The sequence below is a fragment of the Cyprinus carpio genome, chromosome A5, assembly GCF_018340385.1.
Source record: "Cyprinus carpio isolate SPL01 chromosome A5, ASM1834038v1, whole genome shotgun sequence".
NCBI classification, from domain to species: Eukaryota; Metazoa; Chordata; class Actinopteri; order Cypriniformes; family Cyprinidae; genus Cyprinus; species Cyprinus carpio.
Genome location: NC_056576.1, coordinates 39947523 through 39973079, shown reverse-complemented (window position 1 = coordinate 39973079; position 25557 = coordinate 39947523). Strand labels below are relative to the sequence as shown.

Here is a 25557-nt window from a genome sequence, read left to right as displayed (position 1 = left end):
CGCAGACACTATTCTTTATTTTTGTTTGCAAAAAGCACAATTATTTTTTCTCAATACTTACGTTTTCGTTTGCAAAATGTTATTTTCTTTTGCAAAACTTTATTCTTTTGCATATATATATATGTCATTATATTGACTCCATAGAGAAACGTCATTGATATTATAAGGAAACGAAATGCCTACACTTTTTTTTTTTTTTTTTTTTTTTTTTTTTTTTTTTTTTTTTCTTTGCTTTGCTTTTCAAAAATATGCGGGAAATGTGACTGGCTTACTGGTATTCAAAAACGTGTGCAACAAATCTCAAACCTATTGTTGCTATAGTTTCAGCCAATCAAGGTGAAGCAACTCACTCTTTAACCAATGAGCGTGAGCATCTCTTTGGCTGCGCGAGCGTTCGCAGGGCGGAGCAACAGAGGTTTGGGTTCAGAATGTGTGCTGGAGTTTGCGCGGAGACAGAAGAGAAAATGAGACAAAACAGCCGAAGGGCAAGCGTGTGCTGTAAATAAAACAACGAAATGGCTTTGATACAAACGGACACCAATGACAAAGGGAACGGACTAGTCAGTACTCTACAAAGTGGCGTCAGAAAACTCTGTCCAAGTTCTAAAACAGCGAACATGCAGCCAAAGGACACAGAGTTCAGCACACAAGGTCTCCCAAAAGCTTTCCTTCACAGTTTACGGACTTTATTCGATATTCTTGACGACGGAAGACGAGGTTACGTCCATATATCTGAGATTGAGAGTCGGTGGCGCGGCGCGGAGGCTCGCGATTTACCCGCGGGGGTCCTGGAGAGTCTGAGGCGCGTTGCGCCGCGTCACGGCTGCCTGAGCTTCGAGCGGTTCGTCGCGGGGCTCAGAAACGCGATGTTCAATCCCGAAAATGGCAGCAGATCGATCGCTTCAAACCACCAACAGCAACTGAATCCCCCGCAGAGAGCCGTGCGTCCGCTCGGACCGAGTAACGGAACAAACACACTCCACAGCCGCCAGAACGTACGGAATGGACCGCAGGACAGCTCTGTCTATTCTGCGCTGTACCCGGGGTTCTCGGTCGCATCGCGGGGCTGCGGAGGACTCGAGAGAACGGACTGTTCACATCGATCCGATCCGATACACATCGGGAAAAACGCGCATCAGATCCGATCCATTGAATCGCTCGCTCTGGAACCTCCTGATGCCCAAAACACAGGTAAGAGCGTCCTTTCACTTCATCTGAGTTTAGTTAGGATTAGTTAAATAGTATAGTTATAGTTTGTGTAGTTGACTCCGTCAGTCTCAGATGGAATAAAGGGGAAAGAAAGAGAACACGTTTCAGATGAGATTTATCGTGAATAATTACTGTTAAATCTTGTAATGTTGAAATACTGGAGAACAGCCGGCTTTCTATTAGAAAAGCTGTTCTGATCTGTTTGATATTTAATGATTGTGAGAGCTGTCAGCTGTCCTCTATCAGCCTGAGTGTGAAACAGCTCTCAGTGCTTCATAATGATAGGAATGTTTGGCATGAGACAGTTTGAACATCCCAGTGCCAAACCCTTCACACACAGCAGAAAAAGCCAAAATACAGAGACAGTAAATCGACAGCATATCACACAGTTTTTAAAACAAATGTACTTTTATGTATACATATTGCACATGATGAAGCCATAAACCTATGGTTTTAGTCTTAGAAGTAGTCATTTACACATTCAGCTAAAATGGTCTTCGGTGGTTACTGACAAACACAGTCATCCTCACACACCCAACTGTGTGAGTGTATGTATTTATAATTGAAAATAACCAGATTTAATTCAAATTCTGTGGTATTACAGTTTAACTTAGGGTGGGCTGGCAGATATCCTGTGTGGGCATTTTTTCCGTGGCAGTTTGGGTTATATTGCAAGGGGAAAAAGTCTAGATATTTATGCTGTAGATACTGCTATATTAAATATATTAACTATTGGCTGTTATATGTACACCGGAGAAAAAAGCTTTCATCGGCAGCCTAGAATATATTATACAGCAGTTCAATAAACAAGAATTTAATATTAAGACACTTACCTTTTTAACACAATATTGACTGCTCTTGCTATATTTTGGTAACAAATATAATTCCAATTTGCGTATCTGAGCAACATGACGGTGTTTCCTTCCTGAATGAATCAACCGTTTAAATGATTTGGTTCAATCGCAGTGACTCACTTATTTACAGTGACTTGCTGCCTCCTACTGTCACATTTAAAGAATTGTTTCTTTTTTTATAATTTCAAATATCAGTATTCAACATTTTATGTTTAAAATATCAAAACAGTATTAATGCATTTGTTACTGCAGGTTAAAACATTAATGTCCTGCATTAAACAGTGTGTAAATGCATCTAAATGCCCCTTCTAATGCAGCTTCTGTGTTTCCTCTGCATTGCAAAGATAATACTGTCAATACTGATTTAATTTGCTTGGTAAAAGCCCAAATGACTTACTCTAATTGATTCAATTTAAGAATTTAACTGAAAAGATGATGCACACTTTTAGAAAAATGGCTTAAAAAATGCTCATAAAAGGTAAAAATCCATTTAAACTTATTGGAAACTAATGAATTACTATAACTTCAGTGAACTGACCACCACACAGATTATGAAGAATATCAGAAACATCAGGAGTCAGCTGCCCACAGTAGTCCATAAGATACCAGCACAATAACACACTCAGCAAAATATTGTCTAATTATCGTCATCAATAAAATCCCAGAAAATATTGAGATTTATTATTTGTCGATATTGCACACACCTAATATATTTAATGTTTTGTGTAATTTTATTTAGTTTTTTAAATAAATATGACAAGTGCCCTTCTTTCCACTTGAGCCCCTGCCCCTTAGTGATGGGAAGTTCCGTTCTTTTTCGTAAACCGGTTCTTTCGGACAGTTCGATTCAATAAACCGGTTGAAAAAAACTGTTCACCGGTTCTTTTTCGCTCGACGTAATGACATCATTGGCGATGACGTAATGGCGTCAAGTCTATCAAACATTCAAATATATAAAGTCAGTAATCATAACTTTAGTCAGTTAAAAACCTCATAATCATGAAAAGTTTACAATTAAGTTTTGCAACAACGCATCCAAATACAGTAACAGCAATAATGTGCATACAAGGATTTAAGTCTTGAAGATATAAGTAAATAAATTTCGTAATAAACGTTTCGCCAGATTGCCCTTCATTCAAGCCCTCGGTTTACCCGCGCTCATAACATTAGCACAGAATCAGTTCAGAATCAATCACCAAAAGAATCAGTTCGGTTCAGACGCGCTGTGTGTCAGTCTGCATCACGCTGAATCACGCATGTGCAGTATCATCAGCTCCTCGGTTCTCCAATCAGACGCGTCCGACAGAAACGGTTCTCGGTTCAGTGTACTGGTGATCCGAAAACCGATGCAACCGGTTCTTGACTCAAGAACGAGAACCGCTCTAACCGACTCGCTGCAGTTCAGTTTCATCAGCTGCTCTACTCGTGTTCATCTTCTATTTACTACAAACTCAATTTGTGAATGTGTCATCGTTAACTATACAGTACAGGTATTTCATAAATCATACCTTATTCCTATTAAACCTAGAGTCTTTAGACTCTTAATTATTGTCCAACTTCCCTGAAAACCCTTTTGGCCTATAATCTCACATAATCTACAATTTAACAAAATATACAGATTAGATACATTCATCTTTAAAAAAAAAAAAGCTAAATAAAATAAAGCTATTTTATCACACTTTCTGATGTTTAACAAAATACTTGAAAAATTAGACGCATGCGCAGTATCATCAGTTCATCGGTTCTCAAATCGAACACGTCCGAAAGAAACGGTTCTCGGTTCAGTGTACTGGTGTTCCGAAAACCGATGCAACCGGTTCTTGACTCGAGAACCGCTCCAGCAGTGGGCGTGTACGTTCGTTATTTGGCTCGGCTCGGTGTTCATCTTCAGTTCTCTCTTCACAGCAGTTCAGTCAGTGTACTGTTTGAGTAAATGAATTACTTCGGGATATTGGTTTATTTTGACTCAGAGGGAGTGTCAGCCACGTTAAAAAAGTTAACAGCTTAAGTCATTTGTGGATTAATGCTTATTGGAGACGCGAACCGTTTCAAACGATTCAGTTCGATTTGGTGAACTGGTTCAATCGGTTCACTATGAAGAACCGGTTAAATCGAACGATTCGTTCGTGAATCGGACATCACTACTGCCCCTCAAAATGTCTGTGCACTCCCTGGAGGTAAGTGATTAATGACAAAATTTTTATTTTGGGGTGGAGTATCCCTTTAAGATACCAGATCTCTTCCTGTTTTTCTTTTTTTTCTTTTTTCTTTTTTGAGTAGAAAACACTGTACTTTATTAATATTATTAGGTTATAGTTATTATTATTATTATTATTCTTATAGTGCTGTTGAGCTTCCATAAGGTTGGCTGCACCGCATGACTTGGTTGACAAAAGTTTCTTCAAGTATTAATAAGCAGTGAAGCAGGTTTGTTAAACAGGGTTAGGTTTAGGGTTAGGCATGTGATAGTATCATAGTATATCAAGTATCAGTATCAGACTTTCACATCACAATAATTGCTAAGGCTTTTAACACAGTATAAAGTATTATCACAGTATTAAAGTTACAGAAACTAAATCCTGTAAAGCCTACTGTATCATATGTTTAACTTTGCTGTTAAACCTGTTTCCCACTCAATGTACTCCATGCCTTCTGTCATCTGAAGCTTAAAAGATCTGTAACCTGGATATCACTAACAGTTAACATTCCCATTCAAAAACACCAGACAGAAAAAAACATCAAATTTTAAGTCTATTTCACACTTTTAAGAATCTCCAGGTAAAAAAAAAAAACCTCAGATACAACATTTACTGTTAATTAATGAAATATTATCTATATGTGTATATTGCTTGCAAAAATGTTTTCGGTGGCTAACAGGGTCATGCCAACCAGATTAACTTTAACCCTTAGGCAGGATACAGACTGCAACTAAAATAGTTACAAATGTGACAAAATAATAACATTTACATTTACAATATTTGGTGTATTCTTCGACAGTCAGCAAAACCTGTTTTTCCTGCTTGCGTCAACAAACCCATTCAATAAAAACAAATTACAAAACAGTTTCAGACTTGATTTACAGTTTGAGTCATATTCACTGTAACTCACAACGTTAACTGAGATCGCAGTCGACAGTAATTCGTCATTCACAGTGAACCAGGAACATAATGAAACGGGCAAACAGATTTCTACAAAATGGTGACAAGCCGAATTACTAGTCACAGCATCATATTTGAACAAATTTTGAATACAACTATTAAAACACTAGTTTTAATGCATTAATTAATTAATCAAAATCATCAGAAGTCTCATGGTAAGAGTAATTTTGCCATCAATTGCTTAGTCATTTTCTCTACTAGAGCCTGACCAATGAGAAGCATGATTTCTTACCCTGTTCAGATTAGGCAAGGCATGTTTATTTATATGGCACATTTCATACACAATGATAATTCAAAGTGCTTTACATAAAAATGAATTAAAATAATCATAAAAATAATCACAACAATAAAAGCAGAGAATAAACATTTTAAAATGAGGAGACATAAAATACAATGCAATCATTGGAAGATGGAATTTTCTTCATTTAGTTGTTTAGTGCTGTGTGTGTGTGTGTGTGTTTTATAACTGCTTCTAATTGTTCTTCTCTCTTATTCTGTAGCAGAGAGTGGTGGTCTGCCTCGGTCAAAGAGTGAAACTATGACAGGATTCACACGATCCCGACGCCACACGAGGAGTCGCGACGAGAGACGCCACACCATCACAAACGGAGTGGATTATGAGATGGTAAAGAAGATATGCTTTATTTTCTTTCCAAATGAAGTTACATATTTTTTAGAGTTTAATTTAGAGATGCACCGACTACATTACATTATCATAAGAAAAAAAAAAGTAACTCACAGTGAAGAACTTGCATGCTGGCAACGCGTTTACATGCCGATGTGAGCGTGATGTCATTAGCCATTTTCCCACAGTAATGCCAGTAAATTGTCATAAAATTACCAAAACGACTTTACCAGTGAACACAAAAATGCTCTGTTCACACAAGCAAAGGCGTTCCGTCTTTTTACCGGTAAAGCACCATTCACAGATCAGTTTCAAATTACCTGTAAATTCTATGACATCATTTACCAGGACTGACCTCTTAACGGCTGCGGCTCCTGGTGTTGTGTCTGTAAACATGAAGGGGTAAACGAGATCAGTGTTTCTGTTGATGATTTATTTTTGTGTCAAACATTCACATTCATGCAGCTGCTTTTAGCCTAAAGACACTGTATTAGGCAACTTCAAACTGAACTAAACAGCATGTAGTAAATGCATTATCTGTGTCAGAATGTTATGATTGTCCCAGAGCTGTTGAATTTAGAATTTTAATGGCTCTGGATTGGCTCAGAGTAGACGTCTTACGTCACCGTGTTCTGAACTTGTACGTGCTCATACCAGTAATCTCGCTCTGCGTTCACACTTACCAGTAATTTAATGCTGATGTTACAACCGATGTTCTATTGTTATAACGAATTTATCTGTATTTTTGAAAAGGTCCTGTTCACGCATAATCTCTTAACGGTAATTTACCAGTAATTTACTAGTAAAGTCTGTTTGTGTGAAAGGGGGTATTGTCCACGCCCCTGGCAACAAAACGGACCGGCTAGGAATCGGAAAGACGTGAGACTGACCACCGGTCACCGGTCTTGGCCAAGCATGCAGAAAATTGTCTGATACCAGTCCCTGGCTGTTCGATCGGTGATCTCTAGTTTAATTTAATTTTGTCATCAAAATTGTATCTAATTAAAATTAAATGGAAATCACAATTATCATACAAACTGAATGAAACGAAAACAGCAGATGTTCTGAATGAGACGCATATTCATTCTCTGACAGCAGACGAAACGTTTCATTGGTTACCGCTGTAAACAAAGCAGCTCTGCACTTATAAATACTACTTTATATGGCGAGAAGAGGAAAGGAAAATGAAGAAGAAAAGACTGTTCATTTCAGAGATGCAGAGATTCATAAAACTCCCCACTCTTACTTTAATAGGGATTTTTATAATTTTTTCTTTTTAATTCCTGCCAGTGTTTAAACCATTCAACGCTTGCACGCTTTCCTGAAGACCGTGCACTCATGCACACTTGCAGCACACACACATAATAATGCCAGGTTTACATTACTCCGTTTGCAGTGCGTATGTGGTGCTTATTTTTCCAGCGCTCATGTTAATGGATTAAAGCGTTCACACTACAAACACGCTTGCGGTCTGGCAGTACGTTTAGGAGCGCTGTGTCTGCAGCAGTGCAGAGATTGTTTCCGCACCGAGTCTATTTTTTGCTGCGCTGCACGCGCTGAATTAAAGTAACAGCACATTGTTTGCGGTAAATATGAACATGCATTGACACAAAAATGTAGTAATTACACCATAAATGCATATAATTAAAGTCTACTGTGTTTTACAGCCAACACATAGGCTATAGTTTTTTGGCTAGGTTTAAAGGAAAAGAGCACTTTAAGATAAACAAGGCAATAATTGTAAAGTTCTTAATTAAAGTTTTTTATGAACCGCAGGATTGCTTGTAATAAAGATTTAAATGCAAAAGAAAAGGCAGTAGAGCTGACTGTTTCTGTCAAAGGTAAGTTTTAATTTAGAATGTTTGTGATAACATTAGAAAAGTAGTTTAAATGTTTTGCTTTAGCAACTTAATATATAAATCTAAAAGTAAATGCAAAAGTAAAAAGCATTGAATAATTGATGAAAGATTGTATTATTGTACTGTGTAAAAAACAAAACAAAAAAAGAATCACAATGTTGAAAAAGCATTTTAAGTAACAATGTTTGGATTTAAAAATAAATTAATGGATAAATGTTGTGTTTGTGGTAAACAATGATGAATCAGGAGGATTGCTGCTTCTGTACCACACATGGACTACATACGCACTGCAAAAAGAGTATGTGTGAGCCTCACATACAGCTCACAAAATCAGGCTTGCGCTGTGTAAGCTATTGTGCAACAATTACACGATTGTTAAAACAAAAATACAATGCATGATCAAACATTTAGGTTAGATAAATATATATTTTTGAAAAAATGGCCCCCTCCACCCCTCAAATAAAAAATTAAAGTCACCTAAGAGAGGAATCATTTTCAAAAATGAATTTCAAGCCCTGAATAAATGTCAAAAAATCTTGATTGGATCATCGCTATAAATAATTCTACATGATAAAAAGAAGGCTTTAAAAAGATTGGTATCGGTGATCGGATCGGCAGATACTGCTCTCTGTGATCGGCGATCAGCCTCAAAAATCCTGATTGGAGCACCCCCAGTTTTTACAGACCTCGTCATATTTCTACACATTTGGGAAATGATTGCAATGCAGTTTGTGTGCAATTCCAGAAATCAGATCAGCCAAAATAAATTTAAAAACTGGCTGGTTTCCGATTGTGTGTTTGGAACAAAAAACTGTCCGGTTCCAATTTATGGCCAGTTGACTGGTGCATCTCTTCTCAGAGGCGTCATGCCCATTCAGAGTGAGGGGCACGTGCCCCCGCAGATTTTTGAACCAAGTTGTTTTTGGATGCAGCTTCCAAAAGACAATAAAAATAAAATAAAAAAAAGTCAATCTATATTTTTTCATATTTAATACAATCACAATGGTGTGATTATAACTTTCAGCACATCATATCATCAGCTGCTAAATTCAAATATGCGTTCGCTGGCTGGCGCTGAGACAGACGCCAAGTATCTTTATTATTAAAAATATGTTATGGCGTAACACCCATGTTAATTAAGTAAACAGACCGGTTTTTTATGCATATTTAATAGATTACATTATAAGGTTACTTTGACCATCGCCCACTATAGATCAACATAATCTATAAAGGTGAGAATCAAGATATTTCATGATAATTCAGTTAATTTGTTTGGGAATGTTTCGAGTAAAAAGTAAAAAATAAAAAATAAATAAAACATAAGTGCTGTTGTGGCTGCAGTTTATGTACTCAGCAAATTAAAGTTGTGTTGGGTGATGGACTTTCTTGGGAAACCAAATACTAAATTGCAGATCTTGAGCCATCTCCATTCGTCACCCATCCGCGTTTGTACAAGTGTTTTCAAGTTCCCGTGATCACAAACGCCTGACTGGTCAGGTTTGGTGAGGCTTTCTCCAAACTGGCCAAACACAAACGAGACATATGAGATAAATAAAACATGTTTTCATTTATCTTATATGCTACACAAGACATTTTAATCTTTGTGTCAGTACCTCATAAATAGAACGAGGCAGTTTATTGTCATGCAGATTTGTCGTGTCATGCCGCATCCAGTGTAGCATCACTGATTATAATGAGCCTTTTGCAGGCTGTGTATTCACTGACGGAAGTGCTAAAATAAACACGCACATTTGTTAAAGGGGTCATATGACGTTACTAAAAAGAACATTATTTGGTGTATTTGGTGTATTGCAATGTGTTTATGTGGTTATGTGGCTCCTCTATGCCCCGCCTTTCTGAAACATGTCGATTTTTACAAAGCTCATTGTTCTGAAAAGCGAGGTGTATGCTGATTGGCCAGCTATCCAGTGTGTTGTGATTGGCCAAATACCTCAAGATCTTGAAAATAAAAATAACACCCCCCAAAACACACTGATACTCTGTGTCCCCCCGCGATAAGACAAAAAAAAAAAAAAACACCACAAAAAACACGGCATTTGTTGCATCCAGTGAGGACATAATTACTATGCAGTGTATGCAGTGATATTAATGTTATTAATGTAATGCTACATAATTACTATGCAGTATACAGTATATTAATGATCTTCTTAGAAAAGAAGGAAGCAAACTCATTGCATTTGCTGTCTGAAAGCATTTCACTGGGAATCTGACTTGGGGGGGGGGTTTGTCAGTCTCTCAACAGTGGCAAGAAGAGTGTGAGTGTTAAGTTACTGTTTATAAGGTTTAAGAAGATACTCTGTCCAGCTGTGGCTAGTTCCACATTGAAAGCATGAAGGCTGTCTTTATAGATGCTATAGTGAATTTCAAGTTTCGTCTTCTGTCACATCCGCTCGGCTTTTCTGCATTGTCTTTTCATACTCTGTACTTCTGTTGATTTTCTCCAAACTGATTTCTGTCTGCCTGTCTTCTTGCTGACTTTCACAGGAGCAATATCATCAATAACATTCTTAACATTTGAGTTAAAGGAATCAAGGAGAAGATCAACAGAGTCTGTTAGAGATATACCCTCCATAAACCGCACACTAGTGTTCTCGTTAATGCATCTCCTTCTGACAGAGATAGATCTAGATTCAGTGGTAGCAGAGATCAATATATCACAGAAAATACAGAAGTGATCAGATAGAGATATGTCCTTAGTAACAATGGATGAAATGTTTAGACCCCTACTGATGATTAAATCTAGAGTGTGTCCACCTTTGTGTGTGGGTCCATGCACATGCTGAATCAGGTCAAAAGTGTTTAAAACAATTATCATTTCTTTTGTAGTTTTGTTTTCTGCATTATCTATGTGAATATTAAAATCCCCTGCAATAACAAAAAAGTCAAACTCTGAGGAAATCATTGATAGCATTTCTGTGACCTCTTCAACAAAGGCTGGAGAGTATTTTGGAGGCCTGTAAATAATGATAAACAGAATGCGTGGAGCACCTTTCAGCACAATCCCTAGATATTCAAAAGACCAGTACTAACCAAATAACACTTGCTTGCATTGACAGAGTTCAGAGATGAAGACCGCTATAGCGGTCGGGATATAAACTCAAACTGAAACAACTGCCATGAATCATGTATTATTTATTTTTTAAAATATTGATGTCGTTTTTGACAACCGATACAGTATCGCCAAACAAAATATTGCGATACTCACTACTCACAAGTTTCTTAGCTCTTTGTGTTAAACCACTCTCCCTCGAGGAACCTTTATATTTGTCTCAAGATCAGATGCTCTCTCTTCTCGGCTTGTGAATGCAGTGATAGACAGCTGTCTTTCCTCAGTTGACTGTGTTCTGATTTCATGCGATTTCTCATTGTGGTCGTGATATTATGATAAATCAGTTTCACTAATTCATTTGATCAGAAGTAATTACATTTTGTCAGATCATTTAGATCAAAGTAAATCCAAACTTCGCGAGGCAGATGACGACATTCCCTGATCAAATACTGTCAACTTGTTAACACGCTCCACAGCGCCACCCAGTGCATTTAGTTATAACTGCTTAGGATTTATCATGGATTCCCTGCATTTACAGTGATAAATTCGTGGTCTGCATTTAACCCATCCAAAGTGCACACACACACACCGTGAACACACACCCGGAGCAGTGAACACACACACACACACACACACACACACAGAAGTGAACACACACACAGAAGTGAACACACACCCGGAGCAGTGTGTATCATTTATGCTGCGGCGCCCGGGGAGCAGTTGGGGGTTCAGTGCCTTGCTCAAGGACACCTCAGTCGTGGTATTGCCGGCCCAAGACTCAAACCCACAACCTTAGGCTTAGGAGTCAAACTCTCTAACCACTAGGCCACGACTTCCCCGCCACGACTTTACTGCCGCCTTCTGTTCCGACATCACTTTTTTAAAAATTATTTTATTTGTTATTTATTTTAGTAGAACACAGGAATATGAAACTAATATATATATATATATTTATATATATATATATATATATATATATATATATATATATATATATATATATATATATATATATATAATATATATATATTAGGGATGGGCATTTCAGGCAAAAATAATATTCAAAGATCGCCTGGTATTCTACATTATTGACACACTATTTTCCTAATTAATGCTGTACAGTTGCTTTGACACAATCTGTATTGTTAAAAGCACTATATAAATAAAGGTGACTTGATTATTATTCTAAAATCGCACCCCTCCCCCGCACGCATAGTCTACAGTAATACAGCTACTCCACACCTATAAACAGAGAGAGAGACCATTCACGCTTTCAATCTGTTTGTTAACAAACTGTTTAATTCATTAGGGAATAGACTATCTTAACTCAAGCTATATAATGATTGTAACATGCTGAAACATATTAATATAATATAACCAAATGTACACACAGCTGTGGGAACATTTTTGTCTGGGGGGACTGGGGGCGGGGCTTGATGTTGAAGGACGCATCTCGTCAGTAAAGCCGGTTCTGGAGATTGACTACTGATCACAGAACTGGTTTTACTGATGAGATGCTCATAAAAATCGCATTAGATTTTTTGCACAGCCCTAATTCGATGTGAATGGATGTTTTGTAATCCTAGTGTCTGTGGGTTTAGTTGAGTGGAGAAGTGAAGTGGTTTTCTGTTTGAACGGTCTGAACAGTCGTCATCAGCTCCTCCTCTCAGCTGTCTTTCTCTCGTTCCTCCTCGCGTGTACATTCGCTCTGTCTCTCTCTCTTTGTGCGGTTCTCTGTCCCCCGCTCATGGTGGTCAGCCGGCTCGGGCCCCGGGGCCTGAACACTGCCGTGTGGGCCACTTACACCACCGTCTTCATACCTCTGAGCAGCAGCCTGTTCTCCAGCAGAGCCCTGCACTTCTACCTCTGGGTGAGCGAGACACAGACATGTTTGTGATGGTATTTGCTGTTTTCTCTGTTTCACTCATCAGTCACGTTGCCATGAACTGTCTGTCTGTAAACTTTCCACAGTTTTTATGTAGTGTTTGAGTAGTTTGGGTTATGTGAGATGCTCTGTGTGGGACTGTAGCTCGTGTCCCTCGTGTGGCGTCTGCAGGATTTCTCTTGTGAAAGCAGTGTTGATGTTATTCTCTGTCTGCTCCCCGTCTCTCTATACAAAGAGGATTTTCCCTTTCGATGGCCCACCGCACAAACACACGGCACAAAGCCTCTCCCCTCCCTTTATTTCTCTTTCACTCACCCGCTTTAAAAAGAGTTGAGACGGCAGTTCATCGGCCTGCAGAGGATCTGCTGGCTGCTTTATTGAGCAATATTTCAGTCATTGACATGCTCTGTATTAGATGTGTTTGTGAGTTTCTTAAAGTTTTCACCCTATTGAATGTTCTACTTGTACAAACGTAGCTTTTTTTAATGTATTAAAGTAAAATATCTTAGTTAAAGTACGTAATAGACTGAAAGTGTCTATTTAAAGAAAATCTTCCCCCTGCTGTAGGTCACCATGGATTATTAAAACTGTTGTTCACAGCAACTCTCATGCTGTTAGGTTCAAGTGTAGCCTGCATGATATGCATCAAGACTTCATTATGTTGCTTGCTAATTTGGTGTACTAAAGATACAGAATCGCAGAGTTCAGATCGCCAGTTGTGTTTTATTTTGGTTTGAGCATAAACCATATGTGTGAACATTGTGCTAATAAGCTTTGAAAATAAAACATCAAATAAATCTTTTTCAGAGACAGATGCAGGTGTTACCTATACATTTCATTTGTGTACATAACATTTTTAAATGGTCTACAGTAGTGTGGTTGAAGTGTGTTTGTGTGTACACAACCTTCTACAGACACTTTACCAATTGAATCACCACTGGATAGTAAATTTTTTGTTAACTCGCCAGACTGAAATACTATATATGTGTGTGTGTGTATATGTGTGAGTATATGTATGTTTGTAAAATGGCATAGCTTTAATATCTGAAAGTACACTCTTAACATCAATCAGTAAAGCAGTCAAGCATTATAATATGATAATCAAGTAGTATTTAATAATAGAAGTTTAGTTATTAAAATTAAAACTTGGTAACTAAGTATGAATGCAAATTAGTCATTTTAACTGAACTTAGGACCTGCTGGTGGTGGGATTTTTTTGGTCATTCGGGAGAAAAAAAACTAAAAATTGGGGAAAAAAAAAAAAAAAAGGAATAAACAAACAAAAATACTGATAAGATGATAATAATAATAATATACAAATTCTACTAAGAACAATGTTTGTTTGTTTGTTTGTTTATTATTTGTACAGCACATTTAAAAGCAACTCATGTTGGCCAAAGTGCTTTCCAATAAAACAACATATAACCAATACTAAAACTGCAAGAAGATAAAACAACATGACATAAACAAACAAAACCATCAGATATACACTAGCTATCTGACATCAAATGCCCGGGCAAGTAAGTGCCCTCCAGTGTTAATTTTGGCAGGCGTTTTTGATTTAGTCTTAGTCTTAGTCTTGAGACGAAAATGCTTAATAGTTTTAGTCACATTTTAGTCATTTGAGTCTTTCGTAGTTTTAGTCTAGTTTTAGTCGACGAAAAGTCATTGCATTTTAGTCAACTTTTAGTCACTACTTTTAGCCAATAGTTTTAGCCAAACTGTAGTTACCAGAATTTATTTTGGTAGCGATTTTATATATATATATAATATATATAATATATATATATATATATATATATATATATATATATATATATATATATATATATATATATATATATATATATATATATATATATATATATATAATATTATATTTTTCTTCAAATTAAAATAATCATTAATTCTTCTCTCTTTAGTCCAAATCAATTAAGCTTATGAGAAATTTGAATCAAGGACTGAATTTGGAAAATCTTGAATAAATTATGACAATTTTCATTTTTGGGTGAACTTTCTCTTTAAGTGAAAAAAGAGCAACTTAACTTAGTATAAATATATATATATATAATATATATATATATATATATATATATATATATATTATATATATTTAAAGAAGCACAATAAGACAAATACAATAGAGATACAAATTAAACTCATTTTTCAGATACTGTAGGTTTTACTTAACATGTATACATTTATTTAACATCTTTTGTTGGTTAACATTAATGACAGATAGGTATTTAATTTGGAATGCTGTCCTTTTAAGACGAAAGGCATGCATGAAATACTGACACACGTTCAGTTTTCACCCACCTGTTCACGTTCACTTAATCCATAACCTACTGTATTTACGTGAGATACTCTACACGATAAACATTTGGACTGCTGTGTGTGTATTTGAGCGCTGAGAACTGATCGCGCGCTGTATTTGAGAACTGAGGAAGTGGGGCGTGCGCGCGCGCGACAGAGAGAACACTTCTATCAGCGCGATTCTGCCTATCCCGCCTTCACTAACTTTAAGTTAATCAACAACGAATTGTAAGTCCCAGGAAAAACAGGACGTCTGGTCACATTATCCCTAACCCCTTCGTGTGCTGAGGCCATTGTTTCAGATCGCTAGTTCGCGTTTTTGTAGTCTATTCATCCACTGCGGCTGCTATACTGATATGCAAACGCCCCTTATCCGATCGCAATCCAATGACAGGGACGCACATTTTGAAAGACAAAAGTCTATAGGATGCATTTTGAATGTCTGGTAGTCCTCAAATAACATTATAGTCCAGTCTCGTCTAGTTAACGAAAACGCGGCATAAATTTCGTCATAATTTCGTCATCAGATATTATTTTTAGCTCGTCAACGTCTCGTCTTCATCACAGAAAAAATGTTCGTTAACGAATATTTTTCGTCGTCGTCTTCGTTAACGAAATTAACACTGGTGCCCTCTTAAATGTGACCTAATGGTGTACAACATCTAATTTCCAGAGGCAGGTCATTCCAGAGCTGAGGTGCCGCAATCGAAAAGGCACAAACTCCTTTGTACTTTAAGCGGGATTTAGGGACTTTTAATAAACAATTTTGAGATGACCTCAATGGCTGTGTTGGAGAATAAAACTGGATCATGTCCAAAATATATCCAGGTGCTTAAATTGAACTCTAATATTAACCGGCAGCCAATGCAGCGACGCTAGCGCTGGAAAAACACTGACCTGTTTTTTCTTAAATGAAAATATCCCACCTTTACTACAGAGTTCACTTGCTTATCAAATTAAGCTCTGAATCGAAGACCACTCCCAGGTATTATTTTTTTATTTATTTATTTTGTCAGAAACCCTTGGGAAGACCTCAGTGCTTCTTTTATTGACAACAGCAGGTTTAGAAATGATGTTTGTTGCATGTATTGCACTGTCACATACCTTTAAAAAAAATCATAAAAATGTCACTGAGAAAATGACGAGTAACAATCTATGTGCTTTTTTCTCTGAGGTAAATATATCTGCTGTGCTAGTTGCAACAGGAAGTTATTACATTCATCTGTCATTTTGACTCATGACAACCGAAGCTCTGGTCCAAATCAGTGAAGAAGAATCAACTATGCAAAGAATCAAAGAACTTCTATGCATTGTTTTTTAATGTCACATTTTTATTAATCTTGTTTTTTGTGCAAACTTGTGCGAATTCAGAGTGAACCGCACTAATAGTGTCTCATGAACACACACTCATCACAGATACCAACGATCAAGTCAGGATATTTGTTAAATAATATGTAAAATTTCAGTTTGTTTCTCACCAAACCTTATTGTATAAGGTATATAATTAGAGTATATTTGAAAAGTTATTTTCAAATATAAACATATGAAATATATATGGAAAATTCACTCAAATTCAATATAGTGACACATCAACATTATGAAAACTCATTCAGTTGATGCTTAATATAATCACTAAATTTGGTCACGAGACACACAAGAACCAATTACTGATATTGCTATTTTAGATTTGGGCAGTTTACAGTGGTTTGATTTGAGAAACGTTTGGGATCGTTTAGGCACACACAGCTTACAAATATCATTATTAAATATTGTTATTTTATAAAATAAGTGACATGACGTGATATGTACGGTGACCCATACTCAGAATTGGTGCTCTGCTTTTAACACATCCAAAGTGCACACACACACACCGTGAACACACACCTGGAGGAGTGAACACACACACACACACACACACAGAGCAGTGAACACACACACACACACACACACAGCACACACACACACCGAAAAATTTGATTTTAAAGGCATAGTCTCTATTTTAATCTGAAATACTGCATTAATTGAAAAATAATTGTGAAAAATTAGAAGAAAAAAAAGTTTGTACTATTTTCAATTGGAAAAATGTATCATAATTATTGCATAAATATTAATTAGTAAAATGAAATTCTCTCAAAATACAAAAGAAAAAAATATTATGGAACAAAAATATATAAGATTGATTTTACTGAAGAAAAAAAAAGTAACATTTCAGGTGTCTGGTCACGTTTGACCGTAAAGACCATGAGTGTGACTCTCAAATGAGGAGCGCACAAGGGTTAAAGGTGCTGTATGTAAGTTTTTGACTCTTCATAAGCCAAAATCTGTTTGTAGATATTTAGGAAACATCTTATGTTTACATAGCTGTTTCTCTGAAAAATAATGCTATAGCCAGTAATTCCACTCTGAAATGTCCGTTTCGGGCAGATTCTGGGTCGGTATTGCGGTACCCATTTCAGCCGCTAGCTATCAATCGTACATACTGCTCCTTTAATGTGTTGTGCTATATACAGATTTTTTAAAAATGACTGAATTTACAGAAGCATGTTGTATTGTATTGGTGTATTTTATTGGTGCGTGTTGCATTGTTACAATTTGCAACTTTGTGGAGGTGTTTGTATTATTGTTTCTTTTTGTGATTATTTTTTTGATATGCGGTGTTATATATATATTTGTGAAGCCCTACTGCAACTACCTGACCCTTGCGAGATTAATCAAGTAGTGAAGAAACAAATTTCTTTACTTTTTGAACACACTCTTGTTTTGAAATGGAGGAAGGTGAACTTGAAAGGACTGTTGAGCCCATAGTAAGTCCAGTTGGTTATGTATTTGAGCCGATCGAGCGAGGGGACCGAGCAGTGATACGAGTGGAAGAAGTCGTGAACCTGCTGATTAGGGGTTTATGTGGATACTCGTTAAAACAGCCATTCTGACATAATTTTGTGTGCAACTGCTCAAGAAGACACAAAAGAGAACGCTGTCCGAGCTCCTGCTTTTTGCATGCGTACCACATTGAGATCTCTTTAGCTTGTGCTCGAATGGCTTAAAACACTTTAATGTTTGAACTGACAAGACTTAAAACACGTGAGATTGCTAAACTTTCTTGGGGAAAGTGGAAATCAAGTTTACTAAAAATGTAAACTGACTGCTTCACTTCCACTTTAAAATCTAAGCCAGTGTTGTATGAACACGCTATAAACACTCCTCGGAGTCTCCTTTGTGTCAAAAGACGAGTGACGTCAAACTGACGCTTCTACAAGACCGCTCACATTGTACATCATTAGTGGTCGACCGATATTTTTTTTGTTTTTTTGACAGCCGATGCCAATATCTTGGAAAGCAGGGGGCCGATATAAAGCCAATATAATTAAAAAAATGTTTTAATTAATATTTAATCATTTGACAATTGATTAAAAAATAAATGTGTAAAATAAACATACTTTTACTTTAGGTGATAAAGTATTTTTCACAAATAAATAAATATTTAATAAAAATATAATTAAAAAGGAAGTAAACACTGTAACCAACAGGGCACTCAGTATTCTGGGAAGTTTGTGTGCATTGGGAATAAATTTTTTTTCAAATAAAGCCAGGGTAACACAGCACACAGAGAAAGTGACATGAATATGACTGTGGGCAAATGCATAAAGCGCTGCATAATTTGAAATCACGAGTTTAAAGTTTAAAGCATTCAATTCACACGCACCGACCGTCACACCGAGGATAAAAATACACACTTCACAAGATCTCACAGCTGGATTCAACTAAGTTTGCAAGGTTTGTGTTATTAAATGTTCATTAGCCATTCAAAGATTTGTTTAAATGATATAAATGGGTAATTGCTTAATGCTGATGGCAAACGAGAGAGTATTATAATGTTTGCCTATTACTTATAATATAAAAGCAATTGTTATAGTACTTTTTGTATACATTAATTTGTTTAATCGTTCTGATTATTAGACAGACTTCAGTCTGTATTAGACAGAACTGTTAACGAGACAGTAAACAAGAGAGAATGTGAGCTGTGTGCTCAGGCGCTGCCGCTCTCAGCGCCGTCAAAATAAAAGTCTCACCTCGAACACATTGCAAAATGCCAAATATCGGCCAATATATCACTCGACCACTATAAATCATTATTGTAAGCAAAAAAAACAAACAAAAGGCAACCAAAAAAGTTACATACTGCAGCTTTAACAATAGTTCTAATATTAGTAGCCTAACAAATATTTTCTAGTCCTCACTTTGGATAAAAACATCTGCTAAATGAATAAATGTAAAATATAATAGTCTTCAATAACATTCACACATAGATCAGATTTTGTCTCTGTATTAGACAGCTTGTTGGTCATATCTTTCACATGTATAATAAGTGTGTGTGTGTGTGTGTGTGTGTGTGTGTGTGTGTTGTCAGCTGAAGCAGATGAAGGAGCTGGAGCAGGAGAAAGACTCTCTGCTGGCTGGCCTGGATGTGTTGGAGCGAGCCAGAGAATGGTACCAGACACAGATCCACAACATCACTGAGACGCAGAGAAACATCGGCCAGAGACGCCACTCCACTGTACGTCCTCCTCATGATCACCAGTCTGTCAGAGATCAAGCCATCTCATTCTGAACTGCAGTCCAGGCTCTGGGCAAAAATGCCATGTTGTTGTCATAATATTCTAGTTTTGGATTTCAAACTTTTCCCAAAAACCAACAACTCAACTAGTAGTCAGTAGACAGTAGGGGTGGGTGATATGACCAAATCTTATATCATGATATGACAAATTTTATATCAAAATCAGGGCTCTGAACCAGTTCAAGGAACGAAAACCAGAAACGAATGAAATTTTGACAGGAACAGAACCAGAAACAGAAATGAAATTAAATTTTATAGTTCTGAACAGAATCGAAAATTTTAAATGGCCATTAACCAGTTAATAACGTTATTTTATCGTTCCATTTAATATTTGAAATTTGCTGTCAACCGATCAGGAATACCAGTAGTACTGTGCAGATGTGACGCTGAAGCCAGCGAGTGAAATATCACTCCGCTGTGAACTCATCAGAGGTAGCTCAGAGTTTATCTGAGGATAGTGTGAGATGAGTTCAACAGATCGCACGCACCTGCAGCGCTTCTGTGGATGGAGAAAACAGAAAAACTATAGGCTTACATAAAAAGAAATATAGGCATATACACTAAATATATTTCACTTAAATCATATTGACAGATTAACGAAATGAAAGAAAAAATGTTCTAAATTACGGTTCATTGTGACACATTCCAAAGGTTTCGGAAAGGAAAACGAAACAGCAGAGAGTAGTTTTCTTAAGTTTGACAGCTTTGAATAATGTCTTGCTTCTGTATAACCAGCCAGCGTTGGTATGACCATCACACCGACGCCTTACGCACACACAACATCATTTTGCCGTATTGAAGCCTGTTCATTATCAAAATAAATTACAGAACGCAGGAACAGAAATGTAAAAATATCGAAAATATCGAGCCCTAATCACAATAACGATATATTATATATTATATATTTTTTTTTTCTTTTAAAAGGTTTTTATGATTTTAAAATATTTGATACCATAGAATTTTCATAATCCTTATCACCAATGTCAATATCAAACTAATACAAAAAAAAACCTCAAGCTCACTGAAGATAAATAAACAGTCAGTGATGAAATAAGGATAAGAAACTAATTTAAAGCAATAGAAATGTGCGCTCCTCTCACACACAAACAGAGACAGCGCACGCATATAGCTCTGTTATTTGCTTCAAAGGCTTAAAAATCAGTTGTTTTAAAACCGCAGTGCTTAAAAACTCGTGTCCATGCTACAGATGTAGTCCCTGGTTTAGGAACGAGCTCCTCGTATTGTCCTGGCTGCTCTTTCTCCTGCTGCTGTCTCCCCTTCACGCCCCGTGATGACGTGTAAAGATCGCAGTCATCCAAATGAAGAAAACGTGTTACCATAAACAATGTAATTTGCGACATGACAAAATAATGGATAGCACATAATATGAAATGAATATGAATATGAAATGATATACTTTTTATTTTGTCCATCCAATATATATTGTCATATCGCACAGCCCTAGTAGACTGGTGATTCATGTCATCAAACACTTAAAGGAGCTTCAAAGAGAAGCGGCACCAAACCGAGCATTGGATTTAGATCAGTCCTGAGTTTAGCTTTGACTCAAACACACCTGATCCAGTTCCTTCAGCTACAGGGCTGTGTTCTGCAGGAGCTTGATAATAATAAAACACTTGATCACAAAAATTAAAACTTCCTATTCTATTGCAGTATTAGACATAAATCAACAGCACTGTGTTTTAATGGTTAAAATAAATACCCCCCTGTTCCAGTAATCAAATCTTCACCTTTAATCAAATATCTGAGAATGTGTTTCATTTCTTCAGGAGTTTTTGGCTGAATCTGGTCAAAGTCAGCTGGATGTTGTTCTGCCTAAACTACAGGACGTCACGCGCTGCCTCCGCGATTTGCTCTCAATCTCTGGGAAGGTTGGTATAAAACTTTCTTTCGCTCTGATATATTATTGTTGTTGCTGAGCTGATTGAAAAATGTGCCGTTCTCCAGACCTTCCCATCCACCGGCTCCTCCAGCGCTCCTCCTGCTCCTGTGCCTCCTGCGCCTCCTCAGGCCATCCACATACTGAAGGAGCAGAACCGGCTCCTCACACAGGTCTCTCACACACACACACACACACACACACACACACACACACACACCATAAATATCAGATATGACCGGTGGTTTTCAGTCTGGTCCTGGGCATTCACTTACTCATTCAGATCGTCATCAGCTCATCAGAACAGAAACTTATGAACTCAAAAACCACTTACACATGCAAATATACAAGATTTAAAAAGGGTATAAAGCCTATTGTTTCGTCTAACAGTTGGCGGGGGGGATTGGGGGGGAATAAAAAAAAAATTCTCAAGGGCAATTTTTGAAGGGGACCGTACCCAACATGTCAGTTTTAGACATTACTACAGTGTTGCCAAGTCTGCTGTATTCCTGTGGAATTAGGCTACTTTATCACTGTTGCTGCGGCTTGTTTTTCATGTCTGCGGGTTCAAGCGAAAACGGAACGATTTTTACCAAGGACCCTCCTCCTCAGTTAGTTTGGGCTAGTTTAAGTTTTGTTGTGAAAACCTGGCAACCCTTTCGTCAGTGTTATTACTGCTAACATAGCGACTAAAAAAAAAAAGCAATCACCTCAACTAAATAAAAGAGAAAATAATCACTTCATCCGATGTTTAATGGAATAAATTAGCCTTGACAGCCTTTCTTACTGGAGTTCCACAACTGCTTTAAACTGATCAAAAGTTAGGATAAAGACATTTATAATGTTACAGAAAAGTCGAAGTGGTGGTGGGCTGCCTGTACCAAAAAATGCCAAGGCCAATGTTTGTCCCAGTCCAGCCCTGTGTGTAGGTGATGTAGAAGAGGAAAGGGAGGGGAGACTCAAAATTCTAAATTTAAAATGCATTTTTGCCCCATTTGTGTTGTTTTACTACCTACACAATTATTTAAAGTATAAAGCATTGTTATTTACAATACACAGCATGTTTTTTATACCCAACCCCCCCCCAACACCACCCTCCGGGATTTCTGCCGGTAGTAATGAATATGGTTTTGTGTTGATGACTAGTTAATGACTGCATTCCTCTATATAAGTACAGTTTTAAAAATGACAGATTTCATAGTTGAATCCTGATGATCCATGCTACCCCAGCATAACTTGATTAATCACAAACTTTATCATACGTACAGAATCTGGAATATTTATTTCTTTTTTTTTTTTCATAAAATATATTTTGAACTTTCATGTTCAGGAAATTGTGTGCATGCTTGACATTAAATGCATTATTTAGGTCACAGCACATTTCAGATGAAAAAATGCAACTTATATTCTGAAAAATATGCCAGTCATATTCTTTTAAATGGCTGTGTGTGATCCGTTAGTGAACTGCACAGGAAGTGTTTCACTACTTTGTGGAAAAGTTGCATCAGTCATTTGCACCGGGCCTCTTTTTTATAAATTCAAGCACATATGATGACTGTAACTGTGCCACTGTTTTTAACGTGTACCGCACGCTATCAGTAGATCCTCACTTCACACACATTTGATGTCTCTTTCTCCCATGTATAATTAAGTGATAGAAACAATCTTCTGATTAACAGGAGCATAATGTTTAGTCATATTCTCTACAGCAGCTCGTTCTGTTCTATCTGAGCATCATTACACAGATGTCCATTTAGCTTGGTAATATTTGAGCTCTTATTATCTTAAATGTGGTCAGGTCTCTTGAGATGAAATTGAATGCTGTTAACTCCTGGTAGGTTCAAATGTGTGTTCTGACGTGGTGTTTGTCCTTGCAGGAGGTGACGGAGAAAAGTGAGCGCATCACTCAGCTGGAGCAGGAGAAATCGGCTCTGATCAAGCAGCTGTTTGAAGCTCGAGCTCGCAGCGCTCATGATAGCAGCGCTCTCGACTCCACCTTCATCTGACAGCATCAGACATCACCAATCACACACCACACTCAATCATCTGAGACCGAGAGGACCAGAGCCAAGCTACGGCATCAAAACATGACTCACGAGGAGCTCTCATGATTTCACCTGTACATGAGACGAGCAGAAGAATAAACTGGATTCCAGTGCGGAGCAGAGAAACACGTCTGAACGGAGGCTGCGGTTCATTTCTTCTGTGTCGTCGACATGAACCGAATGTTTATCTGAACAGTTGATTAGCGAGGGCAGGTACTTACGTAGACTTTTCCGTTTGGTTTGGTTTCATTTGGTTTGTTTTGGCTGCGGTGCTTTAACTAGTGTGCTGTTTTCTCTGAAAGGGTAGTGTTTTTAAATTCCTCTCAGTTAAAGGTGACATGCAATGTAAAAAGGCTTCTTGAAGACGTGATGTAACACAAGCAGCGATAGATCGTCTGTATTGTGATCGAAAAAGACTAAATGTAGGCCGGCATTGGTTCAGTCCATCTCTTGTTGATTGGATGGAGGTGGATCTGAATCTGAATTTACAGTAGAAGAAAATGATCAAAGAAATCCTGCATAGGCCACTAGAGAGAAGACGTTAAGATATTGTAAATGCACCTCAAGAGCATTTGATTCTGTTCCAGTCAGGTGCGCTCCGACTGGCTTTGAATCTTTGATTAAGAAACCATATCAAGCTTCTCAGAATAATAATAATAATAATAATAATAATAATAATGTCATTGCATATGTGCATGCTCTCAGATACCACAGAAAACTGACTCTTACACCAGTTTATAAAGAAGGACGTGTTTTTAATAATGGAAATCATTTAAAAGCAGAAATGTGAAGCTTGTTTTTGTTGAAACTCTTGGATTCATTCTTTAGTAAAGCGATTGATAATTGAGCTGGTGATGGCTCATAATGATTGACAGCTGCTCACAGACGCCCTCGATAGATATTATGTTGAAAATCACCTGAAATATTCCTGTAACACTGGCTCTGCATCTTTTATGCACATTTGTCTCTCAGTTCTCTGGTTGCTGGATGGAGCTGTGAAGGGTTTGTGGTTTGATTCGTTGTCAGTGTTTCATACGGTGAGCGATGGTTTCTTTCATTGGCTTTCTGCTTTATATCTCACCTGACCGATAAAACACGATTTTCAAGATGAATCTCTGCTGGAGACTACCGTGACTTCTTAGGAATAATTTCTGGAAATGTTTCCAGAATATATTTACTATGTTATACAGCCATATATAAACACAACATGGCATGAAGGTGGATTTCAGAAAGAACAAGAACCTGATGGCAAGAAGGTCAAACTGAGAAAGGAAGGATGTTTGTGGACGTGTTATTACGATCATCATCAGATCGCAGTGAATGTGGAGAAACGTATGTTTCCACAAGATGCACTAAAATACATGATTCAGTTCAATCCAGTGAAGCCTCAGTCTGTCCACTTGTTTTCTGTCCTTCCTAGTTCTGAGTTTATCCCTGTGTGCTGTATGAGATTTGCTAATAACCTCGCCTCTGTAAGGCCCAGATGATCTGCACTGTGGCTCGTGCTTTCAGTTATTACATGGAATAAATAAGCTATCGAGTTTACAGGAGCTGAACGTGTGTCCATGTTCATAATAATAATATCATCAGACGAAACAATCAGTGGAAAGAACGCAGTGTTTGTCCTCAATCTGCAGGGAGCGATGGTGCTTCGGAAAAATGATCCTTAAATGATCGTTAAGAGACTCTACAGGAGAACAATCAATGAAGCTGAAGAACACTAATGTCATTAGAGGCTTTATATTTGCCACAGCTGTGTGTTTTACATATGAATCTAATCAAACTGTTGATTTAACTCTCAACACTCCCTTTCTTTTGCACATGTAATCCACAACAAACTCTTCCATTATTAAAACAAGTCGTGTTTATTCTTGACATTCTGTTTTTGTGACATTTTCTTTGGAATCAATTAACATCTGGCTTCTATAAATGCCAAGTTGTTTCTTTTCTCTTTTGTTGATTTGTAGGTTAGTGTATTGCATACTTTTTGGTTTTAAGTTACATTTTCTGAAATAATTTAA

At 37.2% G+C, this 25557-nt stretch overlaps 1 protein-coding gene across 2 annotated transcripts; it reads left to right on the top strand.

Annotated features, from left to right (window-relative positions):
- The first annotated feature begins 380 nt into the window (after nt 1–380).
- Nucleotides 381–25413, top strand: sapcd2 (suppressor APC domain containing 2). Of its 2 annotated transcripts, none has more exons than XM_042757213.1 (6): nt 381–1191; nt 5725–5846; nt 19385–19531; nt 21382–21483; nt 21560–21664; nt 23369–25413. In XM_042757213.1, exons 1-6 carry the CDS (start codon nt 516–518, stop codon nt 23495–23497), a joined length of 1281 nt encoding a protein of 426 aa, XP_042613147.1. In that variant the 5' UTR covers nt 381–515; the 3' UTR covers nt 23498–25413. The 2 variants fall into 2 exon arrangements, with proteins under 2 accessions (XP_042613147.1, XP_042613146.1); XM_042757212.1 differs by having other exon boundaries at nt 5722–5846.
- Nucleotides 25414–25557: the final 144 nt, after the last annotated feature.

Bases quoted from the DNA above. Each gene is read 5' to 3' on its own strand.
- sapcd2 (XM_042757212.1), top strand. From the start codon at position 516: ATGGCTTTGATACAAACGGACACCAATGACAAAGGGAACGGACTAGTC. The intron at 21,484-21,559 runs GTTGGTATAAAA...GCCGTTCTCCAG, and splicing joins TGCTCTCAATCTCTGGGAAG to ACCTTCCCATCCACCGGCTC. The intron at 21,665-23,368 runs GTCTCTCACACA...TTGTCCTTGCAG, and splicing joins AGAACCGGCTCCTCACACAG to GAGGTGACGGAGAAAAGTGA.